Source organism: Alexandromys fortis, unplaced genomic scaffold (assembly GCF_014885135.2).
Source record: "Alexandromys fortis isolate MF-2015 unplaced genomic scaffold, M_Fortis_MF-2015_v1.1 scaffold_57, whole genome shotgun sequence".
Classification (NCBI taxonomy): domain Eukaryota; kingdom Metazoa; phylum Chordata; class Mammalia; order Rodentia; family Cricetidae; genus Alexandromys; species Alexandromys fortis.
The window spans coordinates 2,265,295-2,281,142 of NW_026067941.1; the positions used below are offsets into that span (position 1 = coordinate 2,265,295).

Sequence of the window (15,848 nt, forward strand, 5' to 3'; positions counted from 1 at the left end):
TCAAGAACAATGGCAATGGGTTTTTGATCCTACTGCACGTATTGGCTTTGTGGGAGCCTAGGCAGTTTGGATGCTCACCTTATTAGACCTGGATGGAGGTGGGTGGTCCTTGGACTTCCCACAGGGCAGGGAACCCTGATTGCTCTTTGGGCTGACAGGGAAGGGGACTTGATTGGGGGAGGGGGAGGGAAATGGGAGGCGGTGGTCGGGAAGAGACAGAAATCTTTAATTAATAAATAAATAAATAAATAGAAAACAGAAAGAAAGAAAGAAAGAAAGAAAGAAAGAAAGAAAGAAAGAAAGAAAGAAAAAGAGAGAGAGAGAGAGAGAGAAAGAAAGAAAGAAGAAAGAAAGAAAGAAAGAAAGAAAGAAAGAAAGAAAGAAAGAAAGAAAGAAAGAAAGAAAGAAAACAGTGGAGGGAGTGTCCTCAGGTAAATGGCCAGGCCTATGCAGCAGCCTGGGGGCAAGGGAGACCAGGACACAGTTACAACCTTGTAAGTACCTCTAGATTCCGTGCTTTGGTGAAATTTGTACGACAAATTGAAAGAAGCAAGGTTTAGACAAATAGGAAAATGAGTTAGGAGATTGTAACAGGGAAGCGTATATTAACTCTCGCCACTTATCTGCATCACCTCATTTAATTAGAACCTGAATTGAGTTGTGAATAGTTAGTAATGGAGACACAGAAATGTCTGCCTGAGCTCCAGCCTTGAGCTAGTTAGCTCCATCCATGACAAACGATGTGTAAATGAAACCCATGGAGCCTGATTCTCTCACTGTGCTTGCATTAGCACCTACAGTCATGGGGAGCATTCTGTGCACACTCTACATATATTTCCAAATAAACAAGGTGGTGACCAAATGAGCGTATGTGAACATTAAACAGAAAACGTGTCTCTAAATTTGGAGGTTTCATGCATGAATAGCAAGGTTAGGTGTAAGTGATAGATGATTTTTAAGCTTGACCCAGGGTTATTGTAATAATAATATAAATATGGAGATTACAGGTGAGAACTGGATAACAATAGGAACTCAGCAGTGAAGAGTTCTAGGTGAGCCGTCATTAGGATTTCCATTTGAAGCTACCCAGGTGATTGGAAATGGAAGTCAGAGATCAATAGTGTAAAGTGAAAATGATATTTACTTATTTATTAAAGGTCTGGATGCATGCCTTTAATCCAGACACTGGGGAGGCAAAGGGAGGGAGAACTCTGTGAGTTCAAGGCCAGCCTGGTCTACAGAGTGAGTTCCAGGACAGCCAAGGCTACACAGAGAAACCCAGTCTCAAAACAAACAAAGAAACAAAAAGAGTGTGTTAGAATAGGCTTAAGTCTGGCATGGTCTCTGGGGCCAACGTCAGATTTTCGCCCCATCGCTTACCAGCTATTTGGTCTTGAGAAAGGATCTCAGTGTGTCGTGCCAGTCAGCTTCGCTTCCAAACAGTTGTGCATGGGTTCTACTGTGCAACATCGTAAGGACCGTGTGACCCAAAGCTTGGTGACTCCACACAGCACTTCTGTGTGTGGTCTCTCATTGCCATCCTCTGTAAAATGGGCATGATAATAGTGCAAGCCTCTTTGGATGCCTTTGAAATTTGTATTGATGAATCCTTCTAAAGCTCTTTGAGCAAGATATGGTAAGAGCTCTGTGTCCATGAGTGGTTATTAATGCCACTCCTATTGGTGTAGCAACAGGAACAATGTGGTCCCCATCCCCCTGCATTTGTATTAGAGTATCTGAAGGCCTTGTGGATCTCCAGCCCAGAAGAGAGTATATTAGCTATGCTACACCGCCATTTCCAGGCCGTGCAGTAGGCTTTGTCTCTTAAAATTTTCTTGGAAATTTTTGACAGCTTAATCTTTTATGTGATAACATAAAAGGGTATTTAACCGCAAGTAAAGTAAGTTGAAGCAATAAAACAAAATTCAACCCTAACAGAATAGAAAAATTATCATCTTGCCTTTGAGCTTGGTTCAGTAGCCCATATTATTGACTTTATTTATTTGCATCTTGAGGGGTTACAGAAAGATTGTTTTATATTAAGGGTTAGAGTTTAACTCTCACTTCAATTTCTAAATTATATGCTTAAAAGTTTTAACAGCTGTCATTTAAAGATGCTTACTTCATTTTTCTTAAAGTGCTTTTTAGTCTGTCGGGAGCACTTAAACATAGTCTCAAGTCATTTGCAATACACTCACGGCAAGACTTTTGAAAGTTAAATTTGTTTGTAAGCCGGCAGAGTCCAAATTTCATAGGTAATATTCTTTTCTCTCATTACTTAATGATTTTTACCTTGTTTCTCCTCAAGTCCCAGGCCTGAATCTCACTCATTACAAATAAGAGCACCCAAACCCCTTCTGATTTCATTAGTTCAGCAAATTGTCTCCTAGAGGCACGAGCTGAGTACACAATTGGACTCTGTGGTGATGAGCTTATTTTGTACTTTTCCCCAGAAAATCTTTATATACAAAGGCTCAGATCGCAGTTGGCCTCAGCATGAGCAATTACAGGCTATTGAGGGAGAGCTCTCCCCGATGTGCCAGTGGTTCACTCCCATGAATTAAGAGGCAAATGTGCTCCAATGTGCATTAACCTTTATGGATTTTTCTTCAGTTTTCATGTTCCACTGATTTATGGTCTTAAATATGCCTGTTGCTGCTGTTTCTGAATGAGTCCCTTGTAAAGCATTTCTAAATGGTCTTTTTTCAACCCAGAGTAATACAAGTTGACTATATCTCAAATCAGTTCTGCTGAGGCTTCTTCACTCCTTTGCCTAGTTGCTTGGCTCAACTTTAAATGTCAATGTGAGAAGTCTCAAATAAATATGAAACATGTCTTTAAAAAGCCACATGTGTTGCGTTGCCTCTTTGTGCAGACCAAGTTGTTTTTGGCGCTTCTCGTGACCTTAGTTGGATTAGAATCCAAAGTTTCATCTGTCCGTGTATAACTGTTCTCAGTTCTTTATACAAGGATGAACTCGTGTCTGGGGAGAGAGTCCTTGACTCCATATGGACTCTAGGTTGATTTCTTTTTCCCAGACAAATCAAGCATGGTTAGGATTTTGAATAGACTGTCCTAATAAGTGTACTTCTAGGCTCTATTTTCGTTCAGATAAAGGTTGTTTCTTTCAGTGCAGTGTCTACTGCAGGGGTAGATCCTCTGTACTTGCTGCTATGTTGGGCTGGTACCAACCACAGTTCTGAACTTTAATGGAAGTGAAAATGATATTTTCCAATAAATATAATTTGTGATATGGAGGCTAGTCTGAGCAAGGGGCTTGGGATGCTTGAGTAAAATTTAGTTTATAAAATTTAGTTCCTAGATAGGAACCACATCATGGTAAAACATATAATTGAAAATATCGGGTGAAATGTAGACAGTGGGTGCTCATTTGTGTCTTCTAGAGAACACAAATTGCTGCACAAAACATCAGTTTAAAAAATACAGGCATTCTGTATGCATAGACTTTTAAAGTTTCCCTCTGATAATATGAAATGAAAATATCTAGTTTAGTATTTACAAAAACATAACTATCAATACTAAATTTAAGGGACAGACTAAACTTGCAGTGAAAATTAGTCATGTGCTGCTTTATTTGCTTTACAGTTTAGCCTGTTTTACCACCTTTGGTTGAAGAGGCTTATTTGGAGAACAGTCTTCAAAGTCCCGTAATTAGATACTCCACACAGCATTGTGCAGATCTTCCCTTTGATTCTCATTGTCTCCTTCCCCTGCACAGATGCACCTGTAGTCTGTGTTTGCCTGCTCATAGTCCATAGGTCCGGGGAATCCCCAGCTGACAGCACTTCTGGAGATTAGATAATACTCCATTCACAGGGAAGTGTTTTCATCCCTAATGGGACTCTCTGACACTATCAAATATTCAGTGTTTTCTTGCTCCCACAGTACCGATTAGGACCCTTGATGGAAAGATTGGACGTTTTGATAAATCTCCTCTATACCTGTACCTCTCCTTCTCTCCCCATGTTCAACAGACCGTTTTAAAAATGTTTATTAGTAGGCAAAAAAAGTCAATGTGTTGTAGGGATTGGGGGAGGGCGCAGGAGAACAGGAAATAAAATATAAACTTCCCCACGACAAGTATCAGGAGCTACTGAAAATATTTGTAGTTTTTCGAATAACTTACCAGAAGCAGAATGAAAATGTTCACCATGGGGTTATCTGTAATAAAACCTGGATTAATGTTCCTTAGCAGATGTTTGATTTAATAGTGTGCTCATGATCATGACAGCCTGAGTTTGTGCTTCTCTGTGAGCGAGTAGGGGAAGGTGGTATGAACACATTGCCCAAAAGGAAGGCAGGGTTAAACTGACAGACTCCTCATTGGATGTTCTTTCACCAAAGAGAAACCAGTTGGCACCTAAGTGGTGGGGATGAGAGATGAAATCTTTTTCCCCTCTTAACCTTTCATTCTCCTCTAATCCAAACTCTTGTCAGGGGGAAGGGTCAAGGCTACACTGTTTGACTATGGATTGAGATAAAAATGTGTTCCTTTGTTCTATATCTTGTTCAATATAGTTCTCCCAAGACTATGCTCTGTGCCCATGTAGGCACTCAGGGAGCCCTTACCACGTCATTTCTGGCTACATGGAGACTTTAGTCATCCCTGAACTATTTTTTATTTGTTTCTGAAGAATCCAGAGTCTAAATTTAATTATCAATGTGTCCCAGTAGAGAGTCTCCATCCTCATTTAAGCTTGTGCTATGGAAAGACTACTAACTATTAGAGTAGTCGCCACACTTGCTGCATGTCATTCTCTGTGAGTAGGTGGTATTATTATCACACTTCACAGTGTACAGAAGTAAGGCTACAAGAAATTCAGTTATTTGTCCAAGTCATTGCAGCTTGGTCCAACCTCTGCAATACCATCTCTGAGTAGTGTGGTATTGACCACTTTACTTCCTAAAGTTGTTCTTCCTGTCACAGTTGACACTGAGCATGGTTCACCTCTCAAGATGGTAGGAGAAGTCTTTCTTTGGTTGTTTTTTGTTTTGTTTTGTTTTACCAAAAACAAGCATAGCTTACCCATGCATATTTTTAAAACATTTATGTTCAATTCAGTTCCATTAATCTACATGTTCTTATTTCGATACCATGTAGTTTTTCTTATTCTAACTCTATAGTACAGCTTGAAGTCAGGAGTGGTGATATATCTGGAAGTTCTTTTGTTGTTGTTGTTGTTGTTCAAGATTGTTTTAGCTATCCTATATTTTTTTGTTTTCTGTATGAAACTGAAAATTGTCCTTCTGAGGTCTGTAAAAAATTATGTTGAAATTTTGATGGAGATTGCATTGAGTCTGTTGATTGCTTTTGGTAGAATGGGCATTTTTACTATGTTAATCCTACTGATCCATGAGCATGAAAGATCTTCCATCTTCTCTACCTTCTTCAGTTTCTTTCTTGTAAATTCATTTGCTTCATTTGGGTTTCCCCCTTCAAGATATTTTACAATGTTAGTGGCTATTGTGAAGGGTGTTGTTTCTCTCATGTCTCTTTCTGCCCAGTTGTCATTTGTGTATAGGAGGGTTACTGGCCACTTAATTGAAAGAGTTTATCAGCTGTAGGAGTTCCCTGGTAGAATTTTTGGGGTTGCTCATGTATATACTATAATATCATATGCAAATAATGATACTTTAGTTTTTCCTTTTCAATTTGTCTCCCTTTTATCTTTTGCTGTCTTATTGCTCTATCTAGAGCTTCTAGTACTATATTTGAATAGATGTGGAGAGAGTGGACAGTTTTGTCTTGTTTCGAACTTTAGTGGAATTGCTTTACATAGTTCTAAACTAGGTCTTCTTCACATTTGCTGTTGCTGTTTAGCTTACAGTGGGAGTGGGAGTGTTTCTGACTCTTTAGCCTGATTTTGAAAAGCCAGTAGGATCCTTTTCCTCCTACTGGCTGCTTCATCCGGCCTTAATATGAGGGTTTGTGCCTAATCTCATTGCATCTTGTTATGCTGCATTTAGTTGGCATCCCTGGGAGGCCTTCTCTTTTCTCAAGGGAAAGGGAGGAGCAGTGGATCTGGTGGGGAGAGGAGGCTGCAGTCCAGATGTATTATATTAGAGAAGAGTAAATAAGAAAAAAGAAGAAGAAATTGTGTGTGTTAAGACATATAACATGATATAGAATGACTAACCCAAACAAACATGCATGATTACCATTCACATGTTTACTATATTTTGTGGTGAAAATACTTAAATCTATGTTGTGTGCTTTCCATGTATACCATTCATTTTAACTGAAGCTCCCGCCTTGTACAGTAGATCTGAGTTTGTCTCTCATGTCGAGCTGAACACATCCCCACCATCTCCCACTCTGGTAACCACCATTCTTCCCATTTTCTGACTAAAGACGGCTCTGGAAATAGCCTTAATTTTTCTTTAATTCTCCCATGTATCATGCTTTCTACTGAGATTCTTCCTTCACAGCTCTGAAAGCAGATTTGGAAACATGTTGGGTGGATCCCCTTAAGGTAGAAATGACAAAATCAACTTGTATGTGTCACTGGAGATGGATGTTGTGTGCTCTGGGGAATGAATGGTCTGTATTCAAGAGAGATGGCTCACTGAAAATGATGGGGCTCAGCCAGTGCTGCTTGGAGCCATCTCATGTTTTAGACACACGAAAGACAAATGCATGACTAGAGAAAGAAACTGTAGGTAATTTAGTGTTTCTGTCACTCTGAGGACAGGCTGACTAGTAAAAAGTTTGTTCAGATGATAAAGATTTTGAAAAGAAAATATAAGTAATTTTCCTCAGAAAACCCTAGTCCCTCTGAAGAAAACAAATGGAATTCTGGTGAAAGGAGTTTTTTTCATCTGCTCCTTAGAAGGTAAACAGCAATAGTTTTCTTTCGGAGGCTGACCAATGGGACCAGAGTGTACCTGGGTTCCTCTGCAAGTTCCATGAAATCAGAAGGGGTCAGAAGGGCAGAGTATGGAACTGTGAGATCTTAAAATTATGGCTGTAGCTAACTATTTTGTCTCTCTTTTTCCCTGCCTTCTTCCACTCGCCATTAAAGAGTGATCCTTGAAGAGTGATGAGGTTTTCTTTGACTTCTTCTCTATATTAAATGTTTCTTATTTTTTCCTGAATTTCCTGGGTCACGCTATTTTTGTTGTAATGAGAACCCCTTTACTCCCTAGCAGTGTACACACACACACACACACACACACACACACACACAGAGAGAGAGAGAGGGGGGGGGATGGAGAGAGAGGGAGAACGGGAAAGAACACAATCAATGGAGTAAGATGATAAATACTATTTAGGATTATCTGTAGTATGTTCATTATAAGTTTAGCAACAAAACTTAAGGAGTTAAACTTTAAATATGGTCTAACTAGAAAATAACTTGCCAAGTTTAGTCTTTGTTATATGTAGGCAATTTTAAACTTTTCTGATTTTATTTTAATCTAGTAGCTAACCCTTCAGTTTGTAATAATTTTAACATTTCAAAAATTATTCATTGAAAAATTCTCATTCTCACTCACAGACTTCAGCTCCATCCTATCTCCTTTAGGTACCTGTTGTAAGACATATGATAAAGTGTACAGTGAGAATATGCAGGTTCAAATACACATTGATCTTCACACTTTTTTTTTTTAATTTAACCTGTGACCTGGGATCTTTTCATACCCATGTAGCCAAAGCTTTCACATTTGGAGGGGGGAAGGGTACAGCTTTCCAGTATGTGCACCACAGTTCTTTCATTTTCATCTAATTGATCAACATTAAGATTATTTCCTGCCTTAACTTTTGGAAGTGTTTCCAGAAGTGGCGTCTCTGGGTGAAAAGGAAATTCATAGATAGTTTTGAGTAATATTGCAACATGTCCGTATCGTATGAACTGTGCGTCTTTTCCCTGCATGGGTGCTGTGTGAAGATGCCTCCTTCCCAAACTCACACTAACACATTATGTTTGCACACCTGCGGAATTTGGCCTGTGGCATAGGTCAAAATCGGAATGTCAGGGTGCTTTACCTCTCATTTGTCTTATTATGAAAGTGAGATTTTTTTCTTTTGTTTAATGAACATTGCATTTCTCTTTTCTAAATGTTCTTTTCTGCCTTTGAACACTTTTCTACTAATATCTGAGGGTTTTTTGTCTTATTTCTTCGCAGCATCTGTGATACAAGTTGAAAATGTGTTTTCCAGTTATTTGTCTTTTGTCTTGATTTTCTTTCTCCTCTTTTCTGGGAAAACATTACAAGCAGCCCTTGCTTTGCATGCCATTGTGAAACTATAAAATTACAATGTAAGAAAACAATGCAAACTGTTCTTAATTAGTTTGTGTCTTCTGGAAAGTTCTGTCAAAATATTATAAGCTCTACTGTCACTTGTAAACATGTGGAAATGAAAGGCAAGGAAACTGAGGTCTGAAGTGTATTTAATAACTGGAACCTTGAAAGTACAAAGGAAGTGCTTTGTTTCCTTCAGAAATATTAAAACGTGCTTGAATGGTGTTTCTTGCTCTACGTTGTGTGCTTTGTGGAATCACATGAGTATCTTTTCTGTGCTGGGCAAACTTGTGCTTCTACATTTCAGTCAGCTGTGAGCATTTTATCTTTCTTTTCCCATTGCTATAAAATACCTCCAGGAGTTCCCAACACTACTTGCTGTGGTGACGCATCCCGCTCCATCCTTGCCCTCCCTCTGATCACAGCCAGTTTCTGGGTTTATATTAAGAAGTTTTATTTTGGTTACATATGATTTTGAAATGGCGGTGTCAAAATTGTCAAAATCATGTATTTCTTCTATAAGATGATTTTCATCAATTCAGGTTTTACTTCTGATGGTATCTCATTTAGTTTTGTTCTTGTATTTTATCTGTACTGACCAATTATTTTGATATCTGCTTTTTATAAAATGCCACGTGGCCGTTTCACTTGCTGAAAAGGAGGCAACATGATCACATGTGTCATAATCACATAATCTTCTATGAACTGAATAGACACACACGGCCACTTACAGTAGACTGGAATGGAATGGTTGCTCACTGACCACAATGCCCCGCAGTTTGGGTTTGTTTGTTTTTAATAATTTACTTATTCTTATTTTATGTGCATTGGTGTTTTACCTGCATGTATGTCTATGTAAGGCTGTCAGATCTTGGAGTTTAAGACAGTTGTGAGCTGCCATATGGGTGCTTGGAACTGAACCCAGGTCCTCTGGAAAAACAACCAGTGCTCTTAATCTCTGAGCTGTCTTTCTAGTTTAACCCAGCGGTTTTTTATACACAGAATTCTGAAGGGTTAATATCATAGATCGGCTTTATGTAATTACATGGAATGGATGATGCTAACTATACTATGATTCTGTAAGATTTAAACTATGTTGTCAGGGCTGATGTCATTTAACTAAACTGTAGTATGTTAAATTTGTGTGTATCAAACCATTGAAAGCAAGGCTACCTCTACAGAAAAGTGCAAACAATAATATATAGTCATCTCTGAGTTAGGATAGCTGTCAATATTCTGATATATATAGACCTTAAGTGTTTTAATAAAAGAAATAAAACATTACACATAAAGTTGAAATTCTCCTTTATCTTCCAGATCCTGTTCTTTCCCTTTCATAACCTGCCACAAACTCAATATCATTGTAAATAAAAGAATACTTTTATGCCCCACATATTATATATAAGCAATTTCAATGAGAAATATGCAGTATTTGTGGGTATGCTCTTTAGTTTGTGCTGTAATTTTCTTGTCTGTTTTCCTTTAACTCTTATGGTCTTATTTCTTTTGAGAATTAACCAAAGTATTGTGCTCTACTCCACATAGAAAAAGCCTTGCTTTTCTGTTCCATTCTATTTCATTTAATTAGTGAAGATTTAAAAAAAAAAAAAACCCCTGAAACTTGTATTGAGATGGAATGATGACCTTGCTATCTCCATGGAAACAGCCTGAGCCCACAGATACTGTTATGTGTGGTGTCATATTTATGTTTTCCTGATCTATTTAAACACCCTCTTATCTTGTTTGTCCTGCAGATTTATTCAGGAGATTGAACATGCCATGGGACTTGGCCCTGCCAAACAGTGTCCCCTTCGAGAGTTTCTCACCGTGTACATCAAAAACATCTTCCTCAATCAGGTCTTGGCTGAGATCAACAAGGAGATTGAAGGAGTCACCAAAACAGCAGACCCCTTGAAGATCCTAGCTAATGCAGACACCATGAAGGTTCTTGGGGTGCAGAGGCCTCTCCTACAGGTAGGAAGAAGAACAGAACTTACTATTTTCCTAATTTTTTAAAATGTGTTTTTTTTCCTCTGTGTGTGTGTCTGTATATCACATATTGCCTGGTGCCCGTGGAGACCAGAAGAAGGTGCTGGATCTCCTGAAACAAGTGATTGTAAGCTACATGACTGGGTGCTAGGAATCCAGCCCAGGTCCCCTGGAAGGTCAGCCAGTGTTCTTAGTCACTGAACTATCTCTCCAGCCCCAAAATTACTGTTTTTAATCACTATTTTCTTATGACTTGGCAAGAGTCATAACTTTAGAAAATAAGATGATTTGCCATCTGGTTCTGTATTCAGCAGGGACAAAACAAAAGAAAATAAATTAAATAGACACTAGGGAAATTTAGTTCTGATGCAGTTTGGATAAGGGAAATTCCCAAGATCATGAAAGGAATAAAAGAGTTTAGCTTTAACTGTGGGGTCTCGTTGATATTCTGGCAATACTTCACTGCTTGTCTGGAATCTGTCCTTGAGTGAATTGTTTCTCCACTACTGACTTCATCCCAGAGTAGGAAGGATTAGCGGGATGGACATTTGTTACCCTGTATAACCTCAGCTACCAGCGGGAAGCCAGTTCTCCAAACCAGTTTTATGTAGTTAGTGTAAGTAACTCGACTAGCTCGGACAGTCTGAACCAGTAAACTGGCTGTTAAAAGTCAGATCATTTAATTCAAGTAATGATCTTGTTAATAGTGAACATTTTCTTTGACAATATGGTCTCTGGGCAATAGAAATTATCTGACAATAGATATTTTTGTTTCATAGGCCTATGGTAGATATTTTAGCTTATGATGTGATAATAAATAGAAAATTAAAAAATCATGAGTCTGAATTATGGATATACTTTGACAATTACATTAATCTTGCTTTAAGAAGAACAGTTAGAAGGGTGTGGAGGCTCACACAATTGATTCCAGCAGAGGCAGGTGGATCTCTAGTGGTTTTGAGACCAGCCTGGTTCACGTGGTGAGTTTCAGACCATCCAGGGGCTACATACTGAGACTCTGTCTCAAGAAAAGAAACTGAACACAGCGCATTGTTCCATAAATTACACAGTATGAGGGGCTCCAGGTGAGGAAGACTTGAGCTCTTCAACAGAGCTGTTTACATGGGGGGTTATATTTGCTTCCGTCAGCTCTTTGGCTGTGCTACCTAACTAGGTAAGTCTGTGTGCATTAGAATTTAGAGACATGCTATAACTCAGCAGAGTGTCTAGTTTCACACAAACTCTCCATAGTAAAGAGATGAATGAGAAGCATCATAAGGAAAGTTGCTCATGCATACTGTCTGTCTGTTTGTTCTCGGTGAGGGGGCTGCACTAAGTTTGGTATAAAAAGAGGGGATGTCAAAACTGTGTGTTCACTGTTCACTGTCCCCACTGGGGTGCTATTTCACTGATGAGACCTCCCTGAATCTTAGTGAGTATCCCACATCAGCGGGAAGATTTTTCAGGCTGCTACCTAACCAGGCTCCCTTTTCTGATTTTCCGTATTCTTCCCTTTCTCTTCCCCATGTATTTTCAATGCTGAGGTCAATACTACTGAGGCCATCCTGCCAAGTGGCTTCTGATCGGTTCTTCTGGGAGGGATCACCAATAGGAACCCAAAGGTAGAGAAGAAAGAGGCTCTTGTTTCTTCCTCCCTACTTGAGGTGCTGAAGCTTCCTAAACAGCTGTAGCTCCTGCTCTCTCTGGGCTCTGACAGCAATTTCTTCTCACTCCTTGATTTCCTCTTTCTGCTCTTAGTAGTCTCTGTATACTCTACATTCCTAGTTCCTATTCTCAACCCTTACCATACTTCTGTAAGTTATCTCTTCATTAATATTTCTTCATTTGAATTACCTGAGTGGAGCACTTTATTTTATGATCCAAAACCAAAATCTCCACTGACCATTTCTTTAGTATTTTCTGCATGTGTGCTTGCTTGATTGCTTTCTGTCTTGTTTTAACTTCAAATTGAACCCAGGACTTTGTAAATGCAAGGCCAGCATTCTATTATTGAGCTGTACCCCCAAGCCCAACATTGGGTTTTTCCTTCTCAACATTTAGCACATATATAGGTACTACTTTTGCTAACTTGTCTTCTACCATTTCCCACTAGGAGGTAAGTTCCTAAAGCCTAGCAGGAAATACTTGTGCATGTTACCAAATGTATATGTGCATAAATGATCAATAGGTGATCAACAGATGAATAAACTCAATGGATAAATTCAAAATGGGAAAAAATGAGAAACAGTGACTATGATTTGCCTGATCATGAGTTACTTTTCCATCAGGAACCCACCCAGTGGTCTAGTCTCCTGAAATGCCATGCTCTATGAGAAAATGAACAGCTTTATCATATATCATGTCCTGTGTTTAAGGGAAGGATGGGGAGAGCACGCTACACTATCAAGTAAATCTGTGAGCTAGAGACTTGCCTTATTAAACATGATTATTTTGAGCTTATGTAGCCAATCACATTGAGAATCATAGTCTGGCTCATATTGGGCCGTACACTGCCAGCTAAATGTCACCTCTGGGCAGTCTATGGTGTACCTATTAGGTCACTCTCCAACTTGTCACCGTCATTTTGTATTAGTAGCTCTCTTTTTGTCCTATAAATCAATTACTGCAGGCTGAGCTAGGTACAAACTCTACCTAGTCTCCTTTTTACCTTATCAAGACGTAATTACACATAAGTAAGTAAATCTTAAGACCAAAGCCTTTCTAATTAGTAACCTCCAAGGCTGTGCTCAGAGCTAAAATGCCGACTTTGTTATATGGCCGTAGTCTTGACTTCTTTTGTGCATTAAAACTGTATTTTTAAAGATGCAAAGTTCTGAGGGGTATGGTCATTAAATCTGTCTACTGTTCTCTGAGATACAAGGTTTCCATCCTGAAAAGTTCTCTTTCTTTATAATATGCTAAAATTTAAGGGTTTCTTAAAGGTATCTTTATGACTACTTTATATTTTTATTTCTAGCTAATTATAGGTGGCTAATCTGAGAAAAAGTGGCAAGTAGGTCTTAAACCTATTAACTGATAATGTAAGATATACTCCGTTGGGAGCTGGGGGCCATGTGTGAGAGACGCAGGTGGGGACAGTGCTCAGTTACATGACTGCTGTCAGGTCACAGAGGCAAGCAGAGCATGTGCTCTTCCCCTGAGGCAGCAGCCATGTCATTTGTCATCAGCCCAGTTGGGTTTTCCAGGGAGAGGAAGGACAGTTGTCTAAGTACTGCTTTCATTCATTTGATGATGGGCAGATGAAATACATGATGGCCTATGAGGAGAACCTCACGTCTGTCGTTGCTCCCCCCAACATGGCCTCTAAGCAGCCAAGGCGTCTTGTCATGAGGAGTGCTAACATGCACTTGCAGTAATGATTTTACACTCTGCAGCAAATTCCATGGAGGGAAGAATGGGAGTTAATAAGAAGAGAAAGAGCAAGCCCCACTTTATGCAGTGAGAGCGATGGCCTTCAAATGACACAGCACTGCAGAACAAGAAGCAGTGACAGAAGTAATCTCAGTAATGATAGCAATCAGCACATTAGCAGTGTTGACTAGGGGCCAGACACTCCTCTGAGTGCTTTACATCAACTGGCTTATATATGCTTTGATTGTATGACAAGAACGTCTTTGATGGTCTTATGAATAGAAACTGAAAACAGTTGAATTAAATTACCTACCAAGAGTCTTGTGGCTGGCAAAGGGACAGCTAGTGTATACCGAGGAAGTCTAGTCCTGAGCCCTGTGTTCTACAGCGGTTTGCAGATCATAGTCTGAGGATTATGGTTATCTGCAGGCTACCTGCTACTCTTGTGTCACCAGACACAGATTTGATAGTGTGCCTTTAGACACTAATTTCTCCTTAGTACTTTGACATTGTCTGTGAGTCTAATAAATTGGAACCTATATCTTACATATTTCTGGGTTTTGAATTTATTTTTCTGGTAACTCATTTTTATTGCATCTCATAAAAGCATATATTCGCAACAGATTGTGGGGATACCAGGCTGTTGCCATAGTTAGAGGAGCGTTGCTCCAGATCTTTTACTGTCCCACACTGCCTCCCAGGGAGTGAAGGAAAGGACCATCTGCTTCAGTCCAAACACATCTACAACAGAGTGTGGGAACTGCTTACTATTGGTTCTCGCTAAAATCTCTAGTTCCAGAATAGATCTAGAACAACTAAAATGTCTAATCATATTTATATAAACTTATATTTTTATTTATTTATGTGAATGTGCACACACACACACACCATGATGCATGTGTGGAGATCAGAGGACAGCTTGTCAATATTTAATAAATGGATGTGTGAATGAGTAGATGAAAATGATGCTTTCCTTACTACTCAGACGTGTGACTCTGTTTTCCCCTTCAGACACAAAATTCCTGATGTTGAGTTTCAGAACCTACACATTGCTAAGTTAGAATGTTACGGTTCTCTTACCTCTGGTGTTCCAATGTAAAGGCAGAACTGGGCATGACTCATGTGGCCTTTTGAGAGGTTTCCTTTTACACTATTTTTTTTTTGACAAAATTGCCCTCTCTTGCAGTGTTAAGCTTATTGAATCAAGTTGTACTAAGGAAGTCTCTTAGGAAAAATTTCTCATTTCTCTTAAGCCATATTTTGGGCTTTGAAGCTCTGTGCTCAGCATTCTGACAGGGCACTAGGGGCACATTTGTTTGAGGTGGACATTGAGGTGGTCCAGAGACTTTCAGTCTATAGTGTGGTAGTGTGAATGCAATTGTCCCTCATAAACTCATAGGGAGTGGCATTGTCAGGAGGTGTGCCTTGTTGGAGGAAGTGTGTCACTGTGGGGTTTGACTTAGAGGTTTCATATATGTTCAATAAAACCATGCCCAGTGTCTCACTTCACTTCTTGCTGCCTGTTGATCAAGATATAGAATTCTAAGCTCCTTTTCTAACACCATGTCTGTCTGTATGTCCCCATGTTCCACCGTGATGATAATGGGCTAAACCTCTGAAACTGTAAGCTTCCCAATTAAATGTTTTTCTTATAAGAATTGCCAATAGAAACCCCTAACTAAGGCTGGGCAGTGGTGGTGCACAGCTTTAATGCTAGCACTCAGGAGGTAGAGGCAGGTGGATCTCTGAATTCGAGGCCAGCCTGGTCTACAGAGCTGGTTCCAGGGCAGTTAGGGCTATTACACCGAGAAACCCTGTTTAAAAAAAACCTGGGAGAGAGAGAGGGGGAAGGGGACCCTACCTAAGATACATAGACATATGGAAAGAGATTGAACACTCTGGTTGACTTTATTTCTCACGTGGATTGTCATTTTGTAATTTACATATCCTTTGATGTTTCCATGTTTTTTTTCTTTGTTTTTAAGTGACAGTACCAATAGTTTATATTTTTTATTCCTCGCCTATGAAACTATTGCATGGGCAACTATCTGATCAGTGATCCACTGAAGTTTTCTTTTCTACCCTATTGGTGAATTTTTCCCATTGTTGCTAGCTGGAGAGCTGCCTGCAGACAGGGGCATCAGACCTCTGACTCAGCCTGCGCTTGTATGCTGTCACCATCTGGCAGTCTGTGTATTGGTGTTAACGAAGCAATGCCCTAGCCT

The 15,848-nt window shown here is 39.4% G+C and overlaps 1 protein-coding gene across 2 annotated transcripts in view; it reads left to right on the forward strand.

Moving 5' to 3' along the window:
• Positions 1-15,848, forward strand: part of Exoc4 (exocyst complex component 4) — a 739,210-nt gene that overhangs the window by 501,934 nt on the left and 221,428 nt on the right. For both annotated transcript variants that reach the window (XM_050147958.1, XM_050147959.1), the window contains one exon: positions 10,017-10,236. In XM_050147958.1, the coding sequence (XP_050003915.1) occupies positions 10,017-10,236 (220 nt within the window). The remainder of the gene's footprint in view (positions 1-10,016; positions 10,237-15,848) is intronic.